Source organism: Dendrobates tinctorius, unplaced genomic scaffold (assembly GCF_039654945.1).
Source record: "Dendrobates tinctorius isolate UK_male_01 unplaced genomic scaffold, ASM3965494v1 ptg000055l, whole genome shotgun sequence".
Classification (NCBI taxonomy): Eukaryota; Metazoa; Chordata; class Amphibia; order Anura; family Dendrobatidae; genus Dendrobates; species Dendrobates tinctorius.
This window is the reverse complement of record NW_027361723.1, coordinates 6,145,881-6,173,634: the sequence shown is the minus strand read 5'-3', so window position 1 is coordinate 6,173,634 and position 27,754 is coordinate 6,145,881. Positions and strand designations below refer to the sequence as shown.

The 27,754-nt window shown below is 50.6% G+C and overlaps 1 protein-coding gene across 1 annotated transcript; it reads right to left on the bottom strand.

The window, feature by feature from the left end:
• Nucleotides 1–856: 856 nt before the first annotated feature.
• LOC141091705 (ly6/PLAUR domain-containing protein 2-like) lies at nt 857–26,518 on the bottom strand. Its single transcript, XM_073577398.1, has 3 exons — nt 26,458–26,518; nt 4,631–4,747; nt 857–1,239 (listed from the first exon to the last, which is right to left on the bottom strand). Exons 1-3 carry the CDS (start codon nt 26,516–26,518, stop codon nt 1,025–1,027), a joined length of 393 nt encoding a protein of 130 aa, XP_073433499.1. The 3' UTR covers nt 857–1,024.
• Nucleotides 26,519–27,754: the final 1,236 nt, after the last annotated feature.

Genomic DNA, 27,754 nt, shown 5'->3' with positions numbered 1-27,754 from the left:
TTGTGGGGTGTTCCTGGTATACAGCAGGTCTTGTGGGGTGTTCCTGGTGTACGGCAGGTCTCGTGAGGTGCTCCCGTTATACGGCAGGTCTTGTGAGGTGTTCCCAGTATACGGCAGGTCTCGTGAGGTGTTCCTGGTATACACCAGGTCTTGTGGGGTGTTCCCGGTATATGGCAAGTCTTGTGGGGTGTTTCCGGTATACGGCAGGTCTTGTGGGGTGTTTACGGTATATTGCAGGTCTTGTGAGGTGTTCCTTATTTCAGGAGGTCTTTTGGCATGTTTCTAGAATTGTCAATAATTACCGATCTTTAATGCAATCAATGAGACATGTGACTTGCTCTGTGACTTGTAGTTGGTTCCTGCCAAAAGCTCCACTATTATGTCTGCACTAGATGAGCGTCTGATGTTCTCATGAGTCAGTTCATTCACGTTTTCAATTGACTCGTTTGGAAGGAAACCAGGAAGGTAATTTCACTGTCGAAAAAGTTTTCCCATTTAAAAAAAAAAGTTACTTGAATGTTTAAGAACAGGAAATGAAACATCCAAAAAATAGAAACCCTGACACAAAGCACTATAAGGCTTCTAAAATGACCTCTAGGGTTTCAGCCAACCCCACACTAAGGGCAAAACAAGAAACGTGATTAACCCAAGAGTCACAACTTTAGCTGCCCTTGTTCTGCAGATATGTCAGCAAATTATGTCACTCACATCCATTGAGTAGAAGGGCATCTCTATGACAGTGGGAGGTCATGGTGGTGACCGCCCTCTGTTGCTTTGTTTTTTTGTTTTTTTTGAGGAACCTAAAATATAAAATGCAGACGTCCAAGGATGACAATGTTTTATTTCTAGGGCGAAGGTCTTGGTTTAGAAACATGAATGATTATAATGGAAGATGTTGGCTTTGAGTTGAGTCTTGTTGGTTGGTGATTCTTTACTTGCGCGCTAGTAGGACTTTGGTGAGGGGCTGTCCTTGTGGCCCCGACCTCTCGAAGTGGTTTCAGACCATTCTCCCCAAAAAATCTTCTTATCCCCAATTTAGGATCACGATGCCGACAGAAATCCCGATCAGTATGGTTTCCCATGGCACAATCTTGCTATCTGACACTTTGTTGAAATCATTGCACAGGCTGTCCTGGCAGCAGAGAGTGGGTCTGGTTACCCCCAAATTATTGGGGTTAGTGCCTTCACAGATCTCAGCGCAGCCGCGGACGACAAGTCTGTTTTTGTTAAAGGGGTAGCCTAAGAAAAAACAAAACAAGGTGTAAAAGAGAGTGAAAACTATATGAACACACTAAACCTCTTCGCTCTACCTTCCCAATGGCGAATATCTTCCTATAATCGGGTTCAAGGTGGAGATGAGTTTTAATTTTTTACATTTCCTTTGGGATAAATCTCTGCTGCACAGGAGCGGATATTAGGGAGGGCACCACCAGACGGACTTACAAGTCCTCACCATCTACCCTCCCCGCTGCCTCCATCAGATCTGTCCTTCTGGGACTGAATGTACAGTACAAACCTCCAGATCTATGGTGGCACCATGAACATTGGAGACAGGACAGTTCTTTCCGAGTACCAAGCAGGATCAGTAGTTATTATTTAGGGGTATATCTCTGGGACCCTCATTTCTCACGAAAAGCAGATCTTCTGATCAGGGGATATTCAATGACCCTTTCAAATCAAAAAGAAATGCAATCAAAGGGTCTAAACCAACTTCACTCCGACCCCAGCTCTATAACTTGCATTACTTATCCTATACTGATCCTGAGTTACCTCCTGAATTATACTCCAGAGCTGCACTCACTATTCTGCTGGTGCAGTCACTGTGTACATACATTACATTACTGATTATGAGTTACATTCTGTATTATACTCCAGAGCTGCACTCACTATTCTGCTGGTGCAGTCACTGTGTACATACATTACATTACTGATCCTGAGTTACCTCCTGTATTATACTCCAGAGCTGCACTCACTATTCTGCTGGTGCAGTCACTGTGTACATACATTACATTACTGATCCTGAATTACCTCCTGTATTATACTCCAGAGCTGCACTCACTATTCTGCTGGTGCAGTCACTGTGTACATACATTACATTACTGATCCTGAGTTACCTTCTGTATTATACCCCAGAGCTGCACTCACTATTCTGCTGGTGCAGTCACTGTGTACATACATTACTGATCCTGAATTACCTCCTGTATTATACCCCAGAGCTGCACTCACTATTCTGCTGGTGCAGTCACTGTGTACATACATTACATTACTGATCCTGAATTACCTCCTGTATTATACTCCAGAGCTGCACTCACTATTCTGCTGGTGCAGTCACTGTGTACATACATTACATTACTGATCCTGAGTTACCTTCTGTATTATACCCCAGAGCTGCACTCACTATTCTGCTGGTGCAGTCACTGTGTACATACATTACTGATCCTGAATTACCTCCTGTATTATACCCCAGAGCTGCACTCACTATTCTGCTGGTGCAGTCACTGTGTACATACATTACATTACTGATCCTGAATTACCTCCTGTATTATACTCCAGAGCTGCACTCACTATTCTGCTGGTGCAGTCACTGTGTACATACATTACATTACTGATCCTGAATTACCTCCTGTATTATACCCCAGAGCTGCACTCACTATTCTGCTGGTGCAGTCACTGTGTACATACATTACTGATCCTGAATTACCTCCTGTATTATACCCCAGAGCTGCACTCACTATTCTGCTGGTGCAGTCACTGTGTACATACATTACATTACTGATTATGAGTTACATTCTGTATTATACTCCAGAGCTGCACTCACTATTCTGCTGGTGCAGTCACTGTGTACATACATTACATTACTGATCCTGAATTACCTCCTGTATTATACCCCAGAGCTGCACTCACTATTCTGCTGGTGCAGTCACTGTGTACATACATTACATTACTGATCCTGAGTTACATCCTGTATTATACCCCAGAGCTGCACTCACTATTCTGCTGGTGCAGTCACTGTGTACATACATTACATTACTGATCCTGAATTACCTCCTGTATTATACTCCAGAGCTGCACTCACTATTCTGCTGGTGCAGTCACTGTGTACATACATTACATTACTGATCCTGAGTTACCTCCTGTATTATACCCCAGAGCTGCACTCACTATTCTGCTGGTGCAGTCACTGTGTACATACATTACATTACTGATTATGAGTTACATTCTGTATTATACTCCAGAGCTGCACTCACTATTCTGCTGGTGCAGTCACTGTGTACATACATTACATTACTGATCCTGAATTACCTCCTGTATTATACCCCAGAGCTGCACTCACTATTCTGCTGGTGCAGTCACTGTGTACATACATTACATTACTGATCCTGAGTTACATCCTGTATTATACCCCAGAACTGCACTCACTATTCTGCTGGTGCAGTCACTGTGTACATACATTACATTACTGATTATGAGTTACATTCTGTATTATACTCCAGAGCTGCACTCACTATTCTGCTGGTGCAGTCACTGTGTACATACATTACATTACTGATCCTGAATTACCTCCTGTATTATACTCCAGAGCTGCACTCACTATTCTGCTGGTGCAGTCACTGTGTACATACATTACATTACTGATCCTGAGTTACCTTCTGTATTATACCCCAGAGCTGCACTCACTATTCTGCTGGTGCAGTCACTGTGTACATACATTACTGATCCTGAATTACCTCCTGTATTATACCCCAGAGCTGCACTCACTATTCTGCTGGTGCAGTCACTGTGTACATACATTACATTACTGATCCTGAATTATCTCCTGTATTATACTCCAGAGCTGCACTCACTATTCTGCTGGTGCAGTCACTGTGTACATACATTACATTACTGATCCTGAATTACCTCCTGTATTATACCCCAGAGCTGCACTCACTATTCTGCTGGTGCAGTCACTGTGTACATACATTACATTACTGATCCTGAGTTACATCCTGTATTATACCCCAGAGCTGCACTCACTATTCTGCTGGTGCAGTCACTGTGTACATACATTACATTACTGATCCTGAATTACCTCCTGTATTATACCCCAGAGCTGCACTCACTATTCTGCTGGTGCAGTCACTGTGTACATACATTACATTACTGATCCTGAATTACCTCCTGTATTATACCCCAGAGCTGCACTCACTATTCTGCTGGTGCAGTCACTGTGTACATACATTACTGATCCTGAATTACCTCCTGTATTATACCCCAGAACTGCACTCACTATTCTGCTGGTGCAGTCACTGTGTACATACATTACTGATCCTGAATTACCTCCTGTATTATACCCCAGAGCTGCACTCACTATTCTGCTGGTGCAGTCACTGTGTACATACATTACTGATCCTGAATTACCTCCTGTATTATACCCCAGAGCTGCACTCACTATTCTGCTTGTGCAGTCACTGTGTACACACATTACTGATCCTGAGTTACATTCTGTAGTATACTCCAGAGCTGCACTCACTATTCTGCTGGTGCAGTCACTGTGTACACACATTACTGATCCTGAGTTACATTCTGTAGTATACTCCAGAGCTGCACTCACTATTCCGCTACCTATGCCTAATAATGTCAGCATTACCGCCAGCTCCGTAGACTGTGGTGTAGCACCAGGTCTCATGCTCGGTGCAGTTCCTTGTTGCGTTACATTGTAGTGCCAGAGTTGGTGTCTGACAGATGTAACACTGCAGACCGTGAGCTGTGGATAGAGGGGAAAATAATCTTCATAAAAATGAATTCTGTTGATCAAATTAATTATGTAAACTAATCAAATTTGCAGATGATGCAAAGCTAAGAGGTGTAGCGGACACTAGAGAAGACGGATAAAGGATTCAGGAGGATCTAGATAAGATTGAACAATGGATAGCGACAAATAGAATGTTATTAAACAGGGAAAAATGCAAGATTCTACATCTGGGCAAGAAAAATGAAAATTACATCTAAAGAATGGGAGGAATAGAACTAAGCAACAGCACATGTGAAAAAGACTTGGGCATACTAATAGATCACAGACTGCACATGAGTCAACAGTGTGATGCAGCAGCAAAAAGGCAAATGCAATTCTGGATGTATTAAGAGAATCAATGGAAAGAAACTGAAAGGGAGAAGATACAAATTAGATATTAGAAAAAGCTTTTGACAGTGAGGGTGATCAATGAGCGGAACAGGCGGCCATGAGAGGTGGCGAGTTCTCCTTCAAAGGAAGTCTTCAGAGGCTGGACAGACATCTGTCTTTGATGGTTTAGTGACTCCTGCTTTGAGCAGGGGGTTGGACACGATGACCCCAGGGGTCCCTTCCAATCTAACATTCTAGGATTCTATGTGAATTGAATATTTTTTACTGCTATTATTTACAAATATCTGCACAAACTGTAAAGGTATCTAAAGACAAATTGACTCAAACCTGTTTTTGAGTTAAAGGGATCCTGTGACCTTAGAGAACGCTATTTACGTGCGGATATAGGGTTAATCTGCAGGTAAGTAGCGCTATAATGCTGCCCGGCCGCCTTACTAATGGTGCCGTACAGTGACTGACAGCCGGCTCTGCACATCGCGTGCTCCAGGGTAGTGAGCACTGACTGTAGCCCCCAGGACAGGAAGCCGGCGGCTCCAGGGAGGAAATAAGCTCATATCTCCCGGTAGCCACCGGTATCTGTAGGTAAGGAGGTTTCTCCCCGGTGACCAGCTCAGTTACTGAATTTTTTGTTTTTTATGTAAAAAAATGTGTAAAATTACTTGTACCAATAAGAAACTTTCCAGTGTTCTTTATGTGAAAAAAATCCTCTATATTTTCAAGAATGAGGGAATTATAAAATGTACAATTTACAACGTTTTCCCTAGGTTACCGGCCACCTCTGCAGATTACGAGTGGAGGTCGATTTCCAGGCAGGCTCTTAGCGCTAGTGCTCGATTTAGTGCCCTGTGCTGCTCTGATGCTGGATCACGTGATTTAGTGGCCCTGTGCTGCTCTGATGCTGGATCACTGGATTTAGTGCCCCTGTGATGTTCTGATGCTGGATCACTGGATATAGTGCCCCTGCGCTGTTCTGATGCTGGATCACTTGAATTAGTGGCCCTGTGCTGTTCTGATGCTGGATCACTGGATTTAGTGCCCCTGCGCTGCTCTGATGCTGGATCACTGGATTTAGTGCCCCTGTGCTGTTCTGATGCTGGATCACTGGATTTAGTGCCCCTGCGCTGCTCTGATGCTAGATGACTGGATCTAGTTCCCCTGTGCTGCTCTGATGCTGGATCACTGGATTTAGTGCCCCTGCGATGCTCTGATGCTAGATGACTGGATCTAGAGCCCCTGCGCTGTTCTGATGCAGGATCACTGGATTTAGTGCCCCTGCGCTGTTCTGATGCTGGATCACTAGATTTAGTGCCCCTGTGCTGTTCTGATGCTGGATCACTGGATTTAGTGCCCTTGCGCTGCTCTGATGCTAGATGATTGGATCTAGTGCCCCTGTGCTGCTCTGATGCTGGATCACTGGATTTAGTGCCCCCTGTGCTGCGCTGATGCTGGATCACTGGATTTAGTGCCCCTGCGCTGCTTTGATGCTAGATCACTGAATTTAGTGCCCCCTGTGCTGCGCTGATGCTGGATCACTGGATTTAGTGCCCCTGCGCTGCTTTAATGCTAGATGACTGGATCTATTGCTCCTGTGCTGCTCTGATGCTGGATCACTGGATTTTAGTGCCCCTTTGCTGCTCTGATGCTAGATGACTGGATCTAGAGCCCCTGCGCTGTTCTGCTGCAGGATCACTGGATTTAGTGCCCCTGTGCTGCTCTGAAGCTGGATCACTGGATTTAGTGCCCCTGTGCTGCTCTGATGCTGGATCACTGGATTTAGTGCACCTGCGGTGCTCTGATGCTGGATCACTGGATTTAGTGCCCTGTGCTGCTCTGATGCTGGATCACTAGATTTAGTGCACCTGTGCTGCTCTGATGCTGGATCACTAGATTTAGTGCACCTGTGCTGCTCTGATGCTGGATCACTGGATTTAGTGCCCCTGCCCTGCTCTGATGCTGGATCACTGGATTTAGTGCCCCTGCCCTGCTCTGATGCTGGATCATTGGATTTAGTGCCCCTGTGCTGCTCTGATGCTGGATCACTGGATTTAGTGCCCCTGCGCTGCTCTGATGCTAGATGACTGGATTTAGTGCCCCTGCCCTGCTCTGATGCTGGATCACTGGATTTAGTGCCCCTGTGCTGCTCTGATGCTGGATCACTGGATTTAGTGTACCTGTGCTGCTCTGATGCTGGATCACTGGATTTAGTGCCCCCTGTGCTGCTCTGATGCTGGATCACTGGATTTAGTGCCCCTGCGCTGCTCTGATGCTGGATCACTGGATTTAGTGCCCCTGCGCTGCTCTGATGCTAGATGACTGGATCTAGTGCCCCTGCGCTGCTCTGATGCTGGATCACTGGATTTAGTGCCCCTGCCCTGCTCTGATGCTGGATCACTGGATTTAGTGCCCCTGCGCTGCTCTGATGCTAGATGACTGGATTTAGTGCCCCTGAGCTGCTCTGATGATGGATCACTGGATTTAGTGCCCCTGTGCTGCTCTGATACTGGATCACTGGATTTAGTGCCCCTGCGCTGCTCTGATGCTAGATGACTGGATTTAGTGCCCCTGAGCTGCTCTGATGCTGGATCACTGGATTTAGTGCCCCTGCGCTGCTCTGATGCTAGATGACTGGATTTAGTGCCCCTGAGCTGCTCTGATGATGGATCACTGGATTTAGTGCCCCTGTGCTGCTCTGATACTGGATCACTGGATTTAGTGCCTGTGCTGCTTTGATGCTGGATCACTGGATTTAGTGCCCCTGCACTGCTCTGATGCTGGATCACTGGATTTAGTGCCCCCTGTGCTGCTCTGCTGCTGGATCACTGGATTTAGTGCACCTGTGCTGCTCTGAAGCTGGATCACTGGATTTAGTGCCCCTGCACTGCTCTGATGCTGGATCACTGGATTTAGTGCCCCCTGTGCTGCTCTGCTGCTGGATCACTGGATTTAGTGCACCTGTGCTGCTCTGATGCTGGATCACTAGACTTAGTGCCCCCTGTGCTGCTCTGCTGCTGGATCACTGGATTTAGTGCCCCTGCCCTGCTCTGATGCTGGATCACTGGATTTAGTGCCCCTGTGCTGCTCTGATGCTGGATCACTGGATTAAGTGCACCTGTGCTGCTCTGAAGCTGGATCACTGGATTTAGTGCCCCTGTGCTGCTCTGATGCTGGATCACTGGATTTAGTGCCCCTGTGCTGCTCTGATGCTGGATCACAGGATTTAGTGCCCATGCGCTGCTCTGATGCTAGATGACTGGATCTAGTGCCTCTGTGCTGCTCTGATGCTGGATCACTGGATCTAGTGCCCCTGCGCTGCTCTGATGCTAGATGACTGGATTTAGGGCCCCTGCACTGCTCTGATGCTGGATCACTGGATTTAGTGCCCCTGCACTGCTCTGATGCTGGATCACTGGATTGAGTGAACCTGTGCTGCTCTGATGCTGGATTACAGGATTTAGTGCACCTGTGCTGCTCTGATGCTGGATCACTAGATTTAGTGCCCCTGTGCTGCTCTGATGCTGGATCACTGGATTTTAGTGCCCCTTCGCTGCTCTGATGCTGGATCACTGGATTTAGTGCCCCTGCCCTGCTCTGATGCTGGATCACTGGATTTAGTGCCCCTGTGCTGCTCTGATGCTGGATCACTGGATTTAGTGCACCTGTGCAGCTCTGAAGCTGGATCACTGGATTTAGTGCCCCTATGCTGCTCTGATGCTGGATCACTGGATTTAGTGCCCCTGTGCTGCTCTGATGCTGGATCACAGGATTTAGTGCCCCTGCGCTGCTCTGATGCTAGATGACTGGATCTAGTGCCTCTGTGCTGCTCTGATGCTGGATCACTGGATCTAGTGCCCCTCCGCTGCTCTGATGCTAGATGACTGGATTAAGGACCCCTGCACTGCTCTGATGCTGGATCACTGGATTTAGTGCCCCTGCACTGCTCTGATGCTGGATCACTGGATTTAGTGCACCTGTGCTGCTCTGATGCTGGATCACAGGATTTAGTGCCCCTATGCTGCTCTGATGCTGGATCACTAGATTTAGCGTGCCTGTGCTGCTCTGATACTGGATCACTGGATTTAGTGCCCCTGTGCTGCTCTGATGCTGGATCACTGGATTTAGTGCCCCTGTGCTGCTCTGATGCTGGATCACTGGATTTTAGTGCCTCTTTGCTGCTCTGATGCTGGATCACTGGATTTAGTGCACCTGTGCTGCTCTGATGCTGGATCACTGGATTTTAGTGCCCCTTCGCTGCTCTGATGCTGGATCACTGGATTTAGTGCCCTTGCCCTGCTGTGATGCTGGATCACTGGATCTAGTGCCCCTGTGCTGCTCTGATGCTGGATCACTGGACTTAGTGCCCCTGTGCTGCTCTGATGCTGGATCACTGGATTTAGTGCCCCTGCACTGCTCTGATGCTGGATCACTGGATTTAGTGCCCCTGTGCTGCTCTGATGCTGGATCACTAGATTTAGTGCCCCCTGTGCTGCTCTGATGCTGGATCACTGGATTTAGTGCCCCTGCCCTGCTCTGATGCTGGATCACTGGATTTAGTGCCCCTGTGCTGCTCTGATGCTGGATCACTGGATTTAGTGCACCTGTGCTGCTCTGAAGCTGGATCACTGGATTTAGTGCCCCTGTGCTGCTCTGATGCTGGATCACTGGATTTAGTGCTCCTGTGCTGCTCTGATGCTGGATCACTGGATTTAGTGCCTCTGTGCTGCTCTGATGCTGGATCACTGGATTTAGTGCCCCTGTGCTGCTCTGATGCTGGATCACTGGATTTAGTGCCCCTGTGCTGCTCTGATGCTGGATCACAGGATTTAGTGCCCCTGCGCTGCTCTGATGCTAGATGACTGGATTTAGGGCCCCTGCACTGCTCTGATGCTGGATCACTGGATTTAGTGCCCCTGCACTGCTCTGATGCTGGATCACTGGATTTAGTGCACCTGTGCTGCTCTGATGCTGGATCACAGGATTTAGTGCACCTGTGCTGCTCTGATGCTGGATCACTAGATTTAGTGCCCCCTGTGCTGCTCTGATGCTGGATCACTGGATTTTAGTGCCCCTTCGCTGCTCTGATGCTGGATCACTGGATTTAGTGCCCCTGCCCTGCTCTGATGCTGGATCACTGGATTTAGTGCCCCTGTGCTGCTCTGATGCTGGATCACTGGATTTAGTGCACCTGTGCTGCTCTGAAGCTGGATCACTATATATAGTGCACCTGTGCTGCTCTGATGCTGGATCACTAGATTTAGTGCCCCCTGTGCTGATCTGATGCTGGATCACTGGATTTTAGTGCCCCTTCGCTGCTCTGATGCTGGATCATTGGATTTAGTGCCCCTGCCCTGCTCTGATGCTGGATCACTGGATTTAGTGCCCCTGTGCTGCTCTGATGCTGGATCACTGGATTTAGTGCCCCTGTGCTGCTCTGATGTTGGATCACAGGATTTAGTGCCCCTGCGCTGCTCTGATGCTAGATGACTGGATCTAGTGCCTCTGTGCTGCTCTGATGCTGGATCACTGGATCTAGTGCCCCTGCGCTGCTCTGATGCTAGATGACTGGATTTAGGGCCCCTGCACTGCTCTGATGCTGGATCACTGGATTTAGTGCCCCTGCACTGCTCTGATGCTGGATCACTGGATTTAGTGCACCTGTGCTGCTCTGATGCTGGATCACAGGATTTAGTGCCCCTATGCTGCTCTGATGCTGGATCACTAGATTTAGCGTGCCTGTGCTGCTCTGATGCTGGATCACTGGATTTAGTGCCCCTGTGCTGCTCTGATGCTGGATCACTGGATTTAGTGCCCCTGCCCTGCTCTGATGCTGGATCACTGGATTTAGTGCCCCTGTGCTGCTCTGATGCTGGATCACTGGATTTAGTGCACCTGTGCTGCTCTGAAGCTGGATCACTGGATTTAGTGCCCCTGTGCTGCTCTGATGCTGGATCACTGGATTTAGTGCCCCTGTGCTGCTCTGATGCTGGATCACAGGATTTAGTGCCCCTGCGCTGCTCTGATGCTGGATCACAGGATTTAGTGCCCCTGCGCTGCTCTGATGCTAGATGACTGGATCTAGTGCCTCTGTGCTGCTCTGATGCTGGATCACTGGATCTAGTGCCCCTGCGCTGCTCTGATGCTAGATGACTGGATTTAGGGCCCCTGCACTGCTCTGATGCTGGATCACTGGATATAGTGCCCCTGCACTGCTCTGATGCTGGATCACTGGATTTAGTGCACCTGTGCTGCTCTGATGCTGGATCACAGGATTTAGTGCCCCTGTGCTGCTCTGATGCTGGATCACAGGATTTAGTGCCCCTGCGCTGCTCTGATGCTAGATGACTGGATCTAGTGCCTCTGTGCTGCTCTGATGCTGGATTACTGGATCTAGTGCCCCTGCACTGCTCTGATGCTGGATCACTGGATATAGTGCCCCTGCACTGCTCTGATGCTGGATCACTGGATTTAGTGCACCTGTGCTGCTCTGATGCTGGATCACAGGATTTAGTGCACCTGTGCTGCTCTGATGCTGGATCACTAGATTTAGTGCCCCCTGTGCTGCTCTGATGCTGGATCACTGGATTTTAGTGCCCCTTCGCTGCTCTGATGCTGGATCACTGGATCTAGTGCCCCTGCGCTGCTCTGATGCTAGATGACTGGATCTAGTGCCCCTGCACTGCTCTGATGCTGGATCACTGGATTTAGTGCCCCTGCACTGCTCTGATGCTGGATCACTGGATTTAGTGCACCTGTGCTGCTCTGATGCTGGATCACAGGATTTAGTGCCCCTGCGCTGCTCTGATGCTGGATCACTGGATTTAGTGCACCTGTGCTGCTCTGATGCTGGATCACAGGATTTAGTGCCCCTATGCTGCTCTGATGCTGGATCACTAGATTTAGCGTGCCTGTGCTGCTCTGATGCTGGATCACTGGATTTAGTGCCCCTGTGTTGCTCTGATGCTGGATCACTGGATTTAGTGCCCCTGCCCTGCTCTGATGCTGGATCACTGGATTTAGTGCCCCTGTGCTGCTCTGATGCTGGATCACTGGATTTAGTGCACCTGTGCTGCTCTGAAGCTGGATCACTGGATTTAGTGCCCCTGTGCTGCTCTGATGCTGGATCACTGGATTTAGTGCCCCTGTGCTGCTCTGATGCTGGACCACAGGATTTAGTGCCCCTGCGCTGCTCTGATGCTAGATGACTGGATCTAATGCCTCTGTGCTGCTCTGATGCTGGATCACTGGATCTAGTGCCCCTGCGCTGCTCTGATGCTAGATGACTGGATTTAGGGCCCCTGCACTGCTCTGATGCTGGATCACTGGATATAGTGCCCCTGCACTGCTCTGATGCTGGATCACTGGATTTAGTGCACCTGTGCTGCTCTGATGCTGGATCACAGGATTTAGTGCACCTGTGCTGCTCTGATGCTGGATCACTAGATTTAGTGCCCCCTGTGCTGCTCTGATGCTGGATCACTGGATTTTAGTGCCCCTTCGCTGCTCTGATGCTGGATCACTGGATTTAGTGCCCCTGCCCTGCTCTGATGCTGGATCACTGGATTTAGTGCCCCTGTGCTGCTCTGATGCTGGATCACTGGATTTAGTGCACCTGTGCTGCTCTGAAGCTGGATCACTGGATTTAGTGCTCCTGTGCTGCTCTGATGCTGGATCACTGGATTTAGTGCCCCTGTGCTGCTCTGATGCTGGATCACAGGATTTAGTGCCCCTGCGCTGCTCTGATGCTAGATGACTGGATCTAGTGCCTCTGTGCTACTCTGATGCTGGATCACTGGATCTAGTGCCCCTGCGCTGCTCTGATGCTAGATGACTGGATTTAGGGCCCCTGCACTGCTCTGATGCTGGATCACTGGATTTAGTGCACCTGTGCTGCTCTGATGCTGGATCACAGGATTTAGTGCCCCTATGCTGCTCTGATGCTGGATCACTAGATTTAGCGTGCCTGTGCTGCTCTGATGCTGGATCACTGGATTTAGTGCCCCTGTGCTGCTCTGATGCTGGATCACTGGATTTAGTGCCCCTGTGCTGCTCTGATGCTGGATCACTGGATTTTAGTGCCTCTTTGCTGCTCTGATGCTGGATCACTGGATTTAGTGCACCTGTGCTGCTCTGATGCTGGATCACAGGATTTAGTGCCCCTATGCTGCTCTGATGCTGGATCACTAGATTTAGCGTGCCTGTGCTGCTCTGATGCTGGATCACTGGATTTAGTGCCCCTGTGCTGCTCTGATGCTGGATCACTGGATTTAGTGCCCCTGTGCTGCTCTGATGCTGGATCACTGGATTTTAGTGCCTCTTTGCTGCTCTGATGCTGGACCACTGGATTTAGTGCACCTGTGCTGCTCTGATGCTGGATCACTGGATTTTAGTGCCCCTTCGCTGCTCTGATGCTGGATCACTGGATTTAGTGCCCCTGCCCTGCTGTGATGCTGGATCACTGGATCTAGTGCCCCTGTGCTGCTCTGATGCTGGATCACTGGACTTAGTGCCCCTGTGCTGCTCTGATGCTGGATCACTGGATTTAGTGCCCCTGCGCTGCTCTGATGCTGGATCACTGGATTTAGTGCCCCTGCGCTGCTCTGATGCTAGATCACTGGATTTAGGGCCCCTGCGCTGTTCTGATGCTGGATCACTGGATTTAGTGCCCCTGCGCTGCTCTGATGCTGGATCACAGGATTTAGTGCCCCTGCGCTGCTCTGATGCTAGATCACTGGATTTAGGGCCCCTGCGCTGTTCTGATGCTGGATCACTGGATTTAGTGCCCCTGCGCTGCTCTGATGCTGGATCACTGGATTTAGGGCCCCTGCGCTGCTCTGATGCTGGATCACTGGATTTAGGGCCCCTTCGCTGCTTTGATGCTGGATCACTGGATTTAGTGCCCCTGCCCTGCTCTGATGCTGGATCACTGGATTTAGTGCCCCTTTGCTGCTCTGATGCTGGATCACTGGATTTAGTGCACCTGTCCTGCTCTGAAGCTAGATCACTGGATTTAGTGCCCCTGTGCTGCTCTGATGCTGGATCACTGGATTTAGTGCCCCTGTGCTGCTCTGATGCTGGATCACAGGATTTAGTGCCCCTGCGCTGCTCTGATGCTAGATGACTGGATCTAGTGCCTCTATGCTGCTCTGGTGCTGGATCACTGGATCTAGTGCCCCTGCGCTGCTCTGATGCTAGATGACTGGATTTAGGGCCCCTGCACTGCTCTGATGCTGGATCACTGGATTTAGTGCCCCTGCACTGCTCTGATGCTGGATCACTGGATTTAGTGCACCTGTGCTGCTCTGATGCTGGATCACAGGATTTAGTGCCCCTATGCTGCTCTGATGCTGGATCACTAGATTTAGCGTGCCTGTGCTGTTCTGATGCTGGATCACTGGATTTAGTGCCCCTGTGCTGCTCTGATGCTGGATCACTGGATTTAGTGCCCCTGTGCTGCTCTGATGCTGGATCACTGGATTTTAGTGCCTCTTTGCTGCTCTGATGCTGGATCACTGGATTTAGTGCACCTGTGCTGCTCTGATGCTGTATCACTGGATTTTAGTGCCCCTGCCCTGCTGTGATGCTGGATCACTGGATCTAGTGCCCCTGTGCTGCTCTGATGCTGGATCACTGGACTTAGTGCCCCTGTGCTGCTCTGATGCTGGATCACTGGATTTAGTGCCCCTGCGCTGCTCTGATGCTGGATCACTGGATTTAGTGCCCCTGCGCTGCTCTGATGCTAGATCACTGGATTTAGGGCCCCTGCGCTGTTCTGATGCTGGATCACTGGATTTAGTGCCCCTGCGCTGCTCTGATGCTGGATCACTGGATTTAGTGCCCCTGCCCTGCTCTGATGCTGGATCACTGGATTTAGTGCCCCTGCGCTGCTCTGATGCTAGATCACTGGATTTAGGGCCCCTGCGCTGTTCTGATGCTGGATCACTGGATTTAGTGCCCCTGCGCTGCTCTGATGCTGGATCACTGGATTTAGGGCCCCTGCGCTGCTCTGATGCTGGATCACTGGATTTAGTGCCCCTGCGCTGCTCTGATGCTGGATCACTGGATTTAGTGCCCCTGCGCTGCTCTGATGCTAGATCACTGGATTTAGGGCCCCTGCGCTGTTCTGATGCTGGATCACTGGATTTAGTGCCCCTGCGCTGCTCTGATGCTGGATCACTGGATTTAGTGCCCCTGCCGTTCTCTGATGCTGGATCACTGGATTTAGTGCTCCTGTGCTGCTCTGATGCTGCATCACTGGATTTAGTGCCCCTGCGCTGCTCTGATGCTGGATCACTGGATTTAGCGCCCCTGTGCTGTTCTGATGCTGGATCACTGGATTTAGTGCCGCTGCCCTGCTCTGATGCTGGATCACTGGATTTAGTGTCCCTGCCCTGCTCTGATGCTGGATCACTAAATTTAGTGCACCTGTGCTCCTCTGATGCTGGATCACTGGATTTAGTGCACCTGTGCTGCTCTGATGCTGGATCACTGGATTTAGTGCCCCTGCGCTGCTCTGATGCTGGATCACTGGATTTAGTGCCCCTGTGCTGTTCTGATGCTGGATCACTGGATTTAGTGCCGCTGCCCTGCTCTGATGCTGGATCACTGGATTTAGTGCCCCTGTGCTGCTCTGATGCTGGATCACTGGATTTAGTGCACCTGTGCTGCTCTGAAGCTGGATCACTGGATTTAGTGCCCCTGTGCTGCTCTGATGCTGGATCACTGGATTTAGTGCCCCTGTGCTGCTCTGATGCTGGATCACAGGATTTAGTGCCCCTGCGCTGCTCTGATGCTAGATGACTGGATCTAGTGCCTCTGTGCTGCTCTGATGCTGGATCACTGGATCTAGTGCCCCTGCGCTGCTCTGATGCTAGATGACTGGATTTAGGGCCCCTGCACTGCTCTGATGCTGGATCACTGGATATAGTGCCCCTGCACTGCTCTGATGCTGGATCACTGGATTTAGTGCACCTGTGCTGCTCTGATGCTGGATCACAGGATTTAGTGCACCTGTGCTGCTCTGATGCTGGATCATTAGATTTAGTGCCCCCTGTGCTGCTCTGGTGCTGGATCACTGGATTTTAGTGCCCCTTCGCTGCTCTGATGCTGGATCACTGGATTTAGTGCCCCTGCCCTGCTCTGATGCTGGATCACTGGATTTAGTGCCCCTGTGCTGCTCTGATGCTGGATCACTGGATTTAGTATACCTGTGCTGCTCTGAAGCTGGATCACTGGATTTAGTGCCCCTGTGCTGCTCTGATGCTGGATCACAGGATTTAGTGCCCCTGCGCTGCTCTGATGCTAGATGACTGGATCTAGTGCCTCTGTGCTGCTCTGATGCTGGATCACTGGATTTAGTGCACCTGTGCTGCTCTGATGCTGGATCACTGGATTTAGTGCCCCTGCGCTGCTCTGATGCTGGATCACTGGATTTAGTGCCCCTGTGCTGCTCTGATGCTGGATCACTGGATTTAGTGCCCCTGTGCTGCTCTGATGCTGGATCACTGGATTTTAGTGCCTCTTTGCTGCTCTGATGCTGGATCACTGGATTTAGTGCACCTGTGCTGCTCTGATGCTGTATCACTGGATTTTAGTGCCCCTGCCCTGCTGTGATGCTGGATCACTGGATCTAGTGCCCCTGTGCTGCTCTGATGCTGGATCACTGGACTTAGTGCCCCTGTGCTGCTCTGATGCTGGATCACTGGATTTAGTGCCCCTGCGCTGCTCTGATGCTGGATCACTGGATTTAGTGCCCCTGCGCTGCTCTGATGCTAGATCACTGGATTTAGGGCCCCTGCGCTGTTCTGATGCTGGATCACTGGATTTAGTGCCCCTGCGCTGCTCTGATGCTGGATCACTGGATTTAGTGCCCCTGCGCTGCTCTGATGCTGGATCACTGGATTTAGTGCCCCTGCGCTGCTCTGATGCTAGATCACTGGATTTAGGGCCACTGCGCTGTTCTGATGCTGGATCACTGGATTTAGTGCCCCTGCGCTGCTCTGATGCTGGATCACTGGATTTAGGGCCCCTGCGCTGCTCTGATGCTGGATCACTGGATTTAGTGCCCCTGCGCTGCTCTGATGCTGGATCACTGGATTTAGTGCCCCTGCGCTGCTCTGATGCTAGATCACTGGATTTAGGGCCCCTGCGCTGTTCTGATGCTGGATCACTGGATTTAGTGCCCCTGCGCTGCTCTGATGCTGGATCACTGGATTTAGTGCCCCTGCCGTTCTCTGATGCTGGATCACTGGATTTAGTGCTCCTGTGCTGCTCTGATGCTGGATCACTGGATTTAGTGCTCCTGCGCTGCTCTGATGCTGGATCACTGGATTTAGCGCCCCTGTGCTGTTCTGATGCTGGATCACTGGATTTAGTGCCGCTGCCCTGCTCTGATGCTGGATCACTGGATTTAGTGTCCCTGCCCTGCTCTGATGCTGGATCACTGGATTTAGTGCCCCTGTGCTGCTCTGATGCTGGATCACTGGATTTAGTGCCCCTGTGCTGCTCTGATGCTGGATCACTGGATTTAGTGCCCCTGCCCTGCTCTGATGCTGGATCACTGGATTTAGTGCCCCTGTGCTGCTCTGATGCTGGATCACTGGATTTAGTGCACCTGTGCTGCTCTGAAGCTGGATCACTGGATTTAGTGCCCCTGTGCTGCTCTGATGCTGGATCACTGGATTTAGTGCCCCTGTGCTGTTCTGATGCTGGATCACAGGATTTAGTGCCCCTGCGCTGCTCTGATGCTAGATGACTGGATCTAGTGCTTCTGTGCTGCTCTGATGCTGGATCACTGGATCTAGTGCCCCTGCGCTGCTCTGATGCTAGATGACTGGATTTAGGGCCCCTGCACTGCTCTGATGCTGGATCACTGGATATAGTGCCCCTGCACTGCTCTGATGCTGGATCACTGGATTTAGTGCACCTGTGCTGCTCTGATGCTGGATCACAGGATTTAGTGCACCTGTGCTGCTCTGATGCTGGATCATTAGATTTAGTGCCCCCTGTGCTGCTCTGGTGCTGGATCACTGGATTTTAGTGCCCCTTCGCTGCTCTGATGCTGGATCACTGGATTTAGTGCCCCTGCCCTGCTCTGATGCTGGATCACTGGATTTAGTGCCCCTGTGCTGCTCTCATGCTGGATCACTGGATTTAGTGCACCTGTGCTGCTCTGAAGCTGGATCACTGGATTTAGTGCCCCTGTGCTGCTCTGATGCTGGATCACTGGATTTAGTGCCCCTGTGCTGCTCTGATGCTGGATCACAGGATTTAGTGCCCCTGCGCTGCTCTGATGCTAGATGACTGGATCTAGTGCCTCTGTGCTGCTCTGATGCTGGATCACTGGATCTAGTGCCCCTGCGCTGCTCTGATGCTAGATGACTGGATTTAGGGCCCCTGCACTGCTCTGATGCTGGATCACTGGATTTAGTGCCCCTGCGCTGCTCTGATGCTGGATCACTGGATTTAGTGCACCTGTGCTGCTCTGATGCTGGATCACAGGATTTAGTGCCCCTGCGCTGCTCTGATGCTGGATCACTGGATTTAGTGCACCTGTGCTGCTCTGATGCTGGATCACAGGATTTAGTGCCCCTATGCTGCTCTGATGCTGGATCACTAGATTTAGCGTGCCTGTGCTGCTCTGATGCTGGATCACTGGATTTAGTGCCCCTGTGCTGCTCTGATGCTGGATCACTGGATTTAGTGCCCCTGCCCTGCTCTGATGCTGGATCACTGGATTTAGCGCCCCTGTGCTGCTCTGATGCTGGATCACTGGATTTAGTGCACCTGTGCTGCTCTGAAGCTGGATCACTGGATTTAGTGCCCCTGTGCTGCTCTGATGCTGGATCACTGGATTTAGTGCCCCTGTGCTGCTCTGATGCTGTATCACAGGATTTAGTGCCCCTGCGCTGCTCTGATGCTAGATGACTGGATCTAGTGCCTCTGTGCTGCTCTGATGCTGGATCACTGGATCTAGTGCCCCTGCGCTGCTCTGATGCTAGATGACTGGTTTAAGGGCCCCTGCACTGCTCTGATGCTGGATCACTGGATATAGTGCCCCTGCACTGGTCTGATGCTGGATCACTGGATTTAGTGCACCTGTGCTGCTCTGATGCTGGATCACAGGATTTAGTGCACCTGTGCTGCTCTGATGCTGGATCACTAGATTTAGTGCCCCCTGTGCTGCTCTGATGCTGGATCACTGGATTTTATTGCCCCTTCGCTGCTCTGATGCTGGATCACTGGATTTAGTGCCCCTGCCCTGCTCTGATGCTGGATCACTGGATTTAGTGCCCCTGTGCTGCTCTGATGCTGGATCACTGGATTTAGTGCACCTGTGCTGCTCTGAAGCTGGATCACTGGATTTAGTGCCCCTGTGCTGCTCTGATGCTGGATCACTGGATTTAGTGCCCCTGTGCTGCTCTGATGCTGGATCACAGGATTTAGTGCCCCTGCGCTGCTCTGATGCTAGATGACTGGATCTAGTGCCTCTGTGCTGCTCTGATGCTGGATCACTGGATCTAGTGCCCCTGCGCTGCTCTGATGCTAGATGACTGGATTTAGGGCCCCTGCACTGCTCTGATGCTGGATCACTGGATTTAGTGCCCCTGCACTGCTCTGATGCTGGATCACTGGATTTAGTGCACCTGTGCTGCTCTGATGCTGGATCACAGGATTTAGTGCCCCTATGCTGCTCTGATGCTGGATCACTAGATTTAGCGTGCCTGTGCTGCTCTGATGCTGGATCACTGGATTTAGTGCCCCTGTGCTGCTCTGATGCTGGATCACTGGATTTAGTGCCCCTGTGCTGCTCTGATGCTGGACCACTGGATTTTAGTGCCTCTTTGCTGCTCTGATGCTGGATCACTGGATTTAGTGCACCTGTGCTGCTCTGATGCTGGATCACTGGATTTTAGTGCCCCTTCGCTGCTCTGATGCTGGATCACTGGATTTAGTGCCCCTGCCCTGCTGTGATGCTGGATCACTGGATCTAGTGCCCCTGTGCTGCTCTGATGCTGGATCACTGGACTTAGTGCCCCTGTGCTGCTCTGATGCTGGATCACTGGATTTAGTGCCCCTGCGCTGCTCTGATGCTGGATCACTGGATTTAGTGCCCCTGCGCTGCTCTGATGCTAGATCACTGGATTTAGGGCCCCTGCGCTGTTCTGATGCTGGATCACTGGATTTAGTGCCCCTGCGCTGCTCTGATGCAGGATCACTGGATTTAGTGCCCCTGCGCTGCTCTGATGCTAGATCACTGGATTTAGGGCCCCTGCGCTGTTCTGATGCTGGATCACTGGATTTAGTGCCCCTGCGCTGCTCTGATGCTGGATCACTGGATTTAGGGCCCCTGCGCTGCTCTGATGCTGGATCACTGGATTTAGGGCCCCTTCGCTGCTCTGATGCTGGATCACTGGATTTAGTGCCCCTGCCCTGCTCTGATGCTGGATCACTGGATTTAGTGCCCCTGTGCTGCTCTGATGCTGGATCACTGGATTTAGTGCACCTGTGCTGCTCTGAAGCTGGATCACTGGATTTAGTGCCCCTGTGCTGCTCTGATGCTGGATCACTGGATTTAGTGCCCCTGTGCTGCTCTGATGCTGGATCACAGGATTTAGTGCCCCTGCGCTGCTCTGATGCTAGATGACTGGATCTAGTGCCTCTATGCTGCTCTGATGCTGGATCACTGGATCTAGTGCCCCTGCGCTGCTCTGATGCTAGATGACTGGATTTAGGGCCCCTGCACTGCTCTGATGCTGGATCACTGGATTTAGTGCCCCTGCACTGCTCTGATGCTGGATCACTGGATTTAGTGCACCTGTGCTGCTCTGATGCTGGATCACAGGATTTAGTGCCCCTATGCTGCTCTGATGCTGGATCACTAGATTTAGCGTGCCTGTGCTGCTCTGATGCTGGATCACTGGATTTAGTGCCCCTGTGCTGCTCTGATGCTGGATCACTGGATTTAGTGCCCCTGTGCTGCTCTGATGCTGGATCACTGGATTTTAGTGCCTCTTTGCTGCTCTGATGCTGGATCACTGGATTTAGTGCACCTGTGCTGCTCTGATGCTGTATCACTGGATTTTAGTGCCCCTGCCCTGCTGTGATGCTGGATCACTGGATCTAGTGCCCCTGTGCTGCTCTGATGCTGGATCACTGGACTTAGTGCCCCTGTGCTGCTCTGATGCTGGATCACTGGATTTAGTGCCCCTGCGCTGCTCTGATGCTGGATCACTGGATTTAGTGCCCCTGCGCTGCTCTGATGCTAGATCACTGGATTTAGTGCCCCTGTGCTGTTCTGATGCTGGATCACTGGATTTAGTGCCCCTGCACTGCTCTGATGCTGGATCACTGGATTTAGTGCCCCTGCCCTGCTCTGATGCTGGATCACTGGATTTAGTGCCCCTGCGCTGCTCTGATGCTAGATCACTGGATTTAGGGCCCCTGCGCTGTTCTGATGCTGGATCACTGGATTTAGGGCCCCTGCGCTGTTCTGATGCTGGATCACTGGATTTAGTGCCCCTGCGCTGCTCTGATGCTGAATCACTGGATTTAGTGCCCCTGTCCTTCTCTGATGCTGGATCACTGGATTTAGTGCTCCTGTGCTGCTCTGATGCTGGATCACTGGATTTAGTGCCCCTGCGCTGCTCTGATGCTGGATCACTGGATTTAGCGCCCCTGTGCTGTTCTGATGCTGGATCACTGGATTTAGTGCCGCTGCCCTGCTCTGATGCTGGATCACTGGATTTAGTGTCCCTGCCCTGCTCTGATGCTGGATCACTAAATTTAGTGCACCTGTGCTCCTCTGATGCTGGATCACTGGATTTAGTGCACCTGTGCTGCTCTGATGCTGGATCACTGGATTTAGTGCCCCTGCGCTGCTCTGATGCTGGATCACTGGATTTAGTGCCCCTGTGCTGTTCTGATGCTGGATCACTGGATTTAGTGCCGCTGCCCTGCTCTGATGCTGGATCACTGGATTTAGTGTCCCTGCCCTGCTCTGATGCTGGATCACTGGATTTAGTGCCCTTGTGCTGCTCTGATGCTGGATCACTGGATTTAGTGCCGCTGCCCTGCTCTGATGCTGGATCACTGGATTTAGTGCCCCTGCCCTTCTCTGATGCTGGATCACTAAATTTAGTGCACCTGTGCTCCTCTAATGCTGGATCACTGGATTTAGTGCCGCTGCCCTGCTCTGATACTGGATCACTGGATTTAGTGCCCCTGCGCTGCTCTGATGCTGGATCACTGGATTTAGTGCCACTGCCCTGCTCTGATGCTGGATCACTGGATTTAGTGTCCCTGCCCTGCTCTGATGCTGGATCGCTGGATTTAGTGCCGCTGCCCTGCTCTGATGCTGGATCACTGGATTTAGTGCCGCTGTGCTGCTCTGATGCTGGATCACTGGATTTTAGTGCCTCTTTGCTGCTCTGATGCTGGATCACTGGATTTAGTGCACCTGTGCTGCTCTGATGCTGTATCACTGGATTTTAGTGCCCCTGCCCTGCTGTGATGCTGGATCACTGGATCTAGTGCCCCTGTGCTGCTCTGATGCTGGATCACTGGACTTAGTGCCCCTGTGCTGCTCTGATGCTGGATCACTGGATTTAGTGCCCCTGCGCTGCTCTGATGCTGGATCACTGGATTTAGTGCCCCTGCGCTGCTCTGATGCTAGATCACTGGATTTAGTGCCCCTGTGCTGTTCTGATGCTGGATCACTGGATTTAGTACCCCTGCACTGCTCTGATGCTGGATCACTGGATTTAGTGCCCCTGCCCTGCTCTGATGCTGGATCACTGGATTTAGTGCCCCTGCGCTGCTCTGATGCTAGATCACTGGTTTTAGGGCCCCTGCGCTGTTCTGATGCTGGATCACTGGATTTAGTGCCCCTGCGCTGCTCTGATGCTGGATCACTGGATTTAGGGCCCCTGCTCTGCTCTGATGCTGGATCACTGGATTTAGTGCCCCTGCGCTGCTCTGATGCTAGATCACTGGATTTAGTGCCCCTGTGCTGTTCTGATGCTGGATCACTGGATTTAGTGCTTCTGCACTGCTCTGATGCTGGATCACTGGATTTAGTGCCCCTGCCCTGCTCTGATGCTGGATCACTGGATTTAGTGCCCCTGCGCTGCTCTGATGCTAGATCACTGGATTTAGGGCCCCTGCGCTGTTCTGATGCTGGATCACTGGATTTAGGGCCCCTGCGCTGTTCTGATGCTGGATCACTGGATTTAGTGCCCCTGCGCTGCTCTGATGCTGAATCACTGGATTTAGTGCCCCTGTCCTTCTCTGATGCTGGATCACTGGATTTAGTGCTCCTGTGCTGCTCTGATGCTGGATCACTGGATTTAGTGCCCCTGCGCTGCTCTGATGCTGGATCACTGGATTTAGCGCCCCTGTGCTGTTCTGATGCTGGATCACTGGATTTAGTGCCGCTGCCCTGCTCTGATGCTGGATCACTGGATTTAGTGTCCCTGCCCTGCTCTGATGCTGGATCACTAAATTTAGTGCACCTGTGCTCCTCTGATGCTGGATCACTGGATTTAGTGCACCTGTGCTGCTCTGATGCTGGATCACTGGATTTAGTGCCCCTGCGCTGCTCTGATGCTGGATCACTGGATTTAGTGCCCCTGTGCTGTTCTGATGCTGGATCACTGGATTTAGTGCCGCTGCCCTGCTCTGATGCTGGATCACTGGATTTAGTGTCCCTGCCCTGCTCTGATGCTGGATCACTGGATTTAGTGCCCTTGTGCTGCTCTGATGCTGGATCACTGGATTTAGTGCCGCTGCCCTGCTCTGATGCTGGATCACTGGATTTAGTGCCCCTGCCCTTCTCTGATGCTGGATCACTAAATTTAGTGCACCTGTGCTCCTCTAATGCTGGATCACTGGATTTAGTGCCGCTGCCCTGCTCTGATACTGGATCACTGGATTTAGTGCCCCTGCGCTGCTCTGATGCTGGATCACTGGATTTAGTGCCGCTGCCCTGCTCTGATGCTGGATCACTGGATTTAGTGTCCCTGCCCTGCTCTGATGCTGGATCGCTGGATTTAGTGCCGCTGCCCTGCTCTGATGCTGGATCACTGGATTTAGTGCCGCTGTGCTGCTCTGATGCTGGATCACTGGATTTTAGTGCCTCTTTGCTGCTCTGATGCTGGATCACTGGATTTAGTGCACCTGTGCTGCTCTGATGCTGTATCACTGGATTTTAGTGCCCCTGCCCTGCTGTGATGCTGGATCACTGGATCTAGTGCCCCTGTGCTGCTCTGATGCTGGATCACTGGACTTAGTGCCCCTGTGCTGCTCTGATGCTGGATCACTGGATTTAGTGCCCCTGCGCTGCTCTGATGCTGGATCACTGGATTTAGTGCCCCTGCGCTGCTCTGATGCTAGATCACTGGATTTAGTGCCCCTGTGCTGTTCTGATGCTGGATCACTGGATTTAGTACCCCTGCACTGCTCTGATGCTGGATCACTGGATTTAGTGCCCCTGCCCTGCTCTGATGCTGGATCACTGGATTTAGTGCCCCTGCGCTGCTCTGATGCTAGATCACTGGTTTTAGGGCCCCTGCGCTGTTCTGATGCTGGATCACTGGATTTAGTGCCCCTGCGCTGCTCTGATGCTGGATCACTGGATTTAGGGCCCCTGCTCTGCTCTGATGCTGGATCACTGGATTTAGTGCCCCTGCGCTGCTCTGATGCTGGATCACTGGATTTAGTGCCCCTGCGCTGCTCTGATGCTAGATCACTGGATTTAGGGCCCCTGCGCTGTTCTGATGCTGGATCACTGGATTTAGTGCCCCTGCGCTGCTCTGATGCTGAATCACTGGATTTAGTGCCCCTGCCCTTCTCTGATGCTGGATCACTGGATTTAGTGCTCCTGTGCTGCTCTGATGCTGGATCACTGGATTTAGTGCCCCTGCGCTGCTCTGATGCTGGATCACTGGATTTAGCGCCCCTGTGCTGTTCTGATGCTGGATCACTGGATTTAGTGCCGCTGCCCTGCTCTGATGCTGGATCACTGGATTTAGTGTCCCTGCCCTGCTCTGATGCTGGATCACTAAATTTAGTGCACCTGTGCTCCTCTGATGCTGGATCACTGGATTTAGTGCACCTGTGCTGCTCTGATGCTGGATCACTGGATTTAGTGCCCCTGCGCTGCTCTGATGCTGGATCACTGGATTTAGTGCCCCTGTGCTGTTCTGATGCTGGATCACTGGATTTAGTGCCGCTGCCCTGCTCTGATGCTGGATCACTGGATTTAGTGTCCCTGCCCTGCTCTGATGCTGGATCACTGGATTTAGTGCCCCTGTGCTGCTCTGATGCTGGATCACTGGATTTAGTGCCGCTGCCCTGCTCTGATGCTGGATCACTGGATTTAGTGCCCCTGCCCTTCTCTGATGCTGGATCACTAAATTTAGTGCTCCTGTGCTCCTCTAATGCTGGATCACTGGATTTAGTGCCGCTGCCCTGCTCTGATGCTGGATCACTGGATTTAGTGCCCCTGCGCTGCTCTGATGCTGGATCACTGGATTTAGTGCCGCTGCCCTGCTCTGATGCTGGATCACTGGATTTAGTGTCCCTGCCCTGCTCTGATGCTGGATCGCTGGATTTAGTGCCGCTGCCCTGCTCTGATGCTGGATCACTGGATTTAGTGCCGCTGTGCTGCTCTGATGCTGGATCACTGCATTTAGTGCCTCTGCCCTTCTCTGATGCTGGATCACTGGATTTAGTGCCGCAGCACACTCTTTTGGTAATGATAAATCATCTAAAGAGCAGTGGGATTGATTTGTTGATAAGAGGATCGGTTATAAAAAAAATAAAAATAAAAAAAACATAAAACATAAAACATTGGTGTAAAGTAAATAAGAAATATTGTTTTTTTTTAAATAAATTTGGCAAAGATGGTCGGATTATGAAATAGGCGACTTTTTTTTTGCACTTTTTTTATCTGTTTCCCTTTCTCTCTGTCGGAGGCCGGGGCTGTTACATTGCAGATAATCCGGGGGACATTGATGATGTTCAGCTTTTTTACCTTGATGGAATCCTGCGGATTTCTATTTACATATTTTGACATTAAAAATTATAAATATATAAAAAATAAACCTAAAAAAAACATTAACTCCTGTCTAACAAATCATAGGAACGTCATGTAACCTCAGGATTAACCTCTGCCGTTCTCGAAGTGACCGAATAAATCATCATAATCATAAGTGCACGACCGGCAGAATCCGAACCACGGCCTGAATCCGCCACCGGTTTGTTCTCTGTCAGGTTATCGCATTAATTAATAAACGTTATTATCACCTTTGACCCCACATCATTAGTGTCCCCTTTACCTGCGGCCGCGGTGAGTGCGGCGGCTCCTGCCAGGAGGTAGATGGCAGCAGCTCCTCTCATCGTGCCTGGGTTCCTCGCCATGTGTTGGCTTCTCGGAGGTCCCCGTGTTTTATAGCCGCCACTCGCCCATCACCACCCACATTACATAATAACATTGTCGCACGTCTGCTCGTCTTCATTAGTGTAGAAACACCACTGGTGACACATAACCAATATCTCGCTGATTATAGGAAATTATGGAATAATTGCTAAATATTATATAGTAAAACCCTGTAATAACCGGTAATATAACAGCGCAGTCACGGGACCCCTCCCTGATAGCTGAGAAATGTGGTAACGAAGACAAGTGGAAAAAACTTATTGCCTTGATGAACCTGTGCGCTATACGTCTCCATAAGCCTCCAACGGGACCCCAGACTGGTGCCGAAGGGGCTCATAAGCCCATCTGCCACCTGGGGCCAATGAGATTCAAGTTACGTCTCTGAACCAGGCGTGTGCGACGGCAACATGGTCCGGACACCGTGTGAAGGTAACATTGTCTGGAGTACTGTGCGATGTCGGTGTAAAGCATGGGTGGGCAAATTCCTGGGGCTACAGTGACCGGCCTTTAATTCTTCTCAACAGTGTGCGCACACAGTGTTCCCAACTGAATGCCGAGGCACGCACAGTTCTAGATTACATCCTGACACTGGCTGGGCCAACATCAGGAAATTCTTTGAGGGTAGAGTTTTCAACTTATGTTACAGTCTTCTGTGGGATGTACAGTTGTGGCCAAAAGTATTGACACCCCTGCAATTCTGTCAGATAATACTCAGTTTCTTCCTGAAAATGATTGCAAACACAAATTCTTTGGTATTATCTTCATTTAATTTGTCTTAAATGAAAAAACACAAAAGAGAATGAAGCAAAAAGCAAAACATTGATTATTTCACACAAAACTCCAAAAATGGGCCGGACAAAAGTATTGGCACCCTCAGCTTAATACTTGGTTGCACAACCTTTAGCCAAAATAACTGCGACCAACCGCTTCCGGTAACCGTCAATGAGTTTCTTACAATGCTCTGCTGGAATTTTAGACCATTCTTCTTTGGCAAACTGCTCCAGGTCCCTGATATTTGAAGGGCGCCTTCTCCAAACTGCCATTTTTAGATCTCTCCACAGGTGTTCTATGGGATTCAGGTCTGGACTCATTGCTGGCCACCTTAGAAGTCTCCAGTGCTTTCTCTCAAACCATTTTCTAGTGCTTTTTGAAGTGTGTTTTGGGTCATTCTCCTGCTGGAAGACCCATGACCTCTG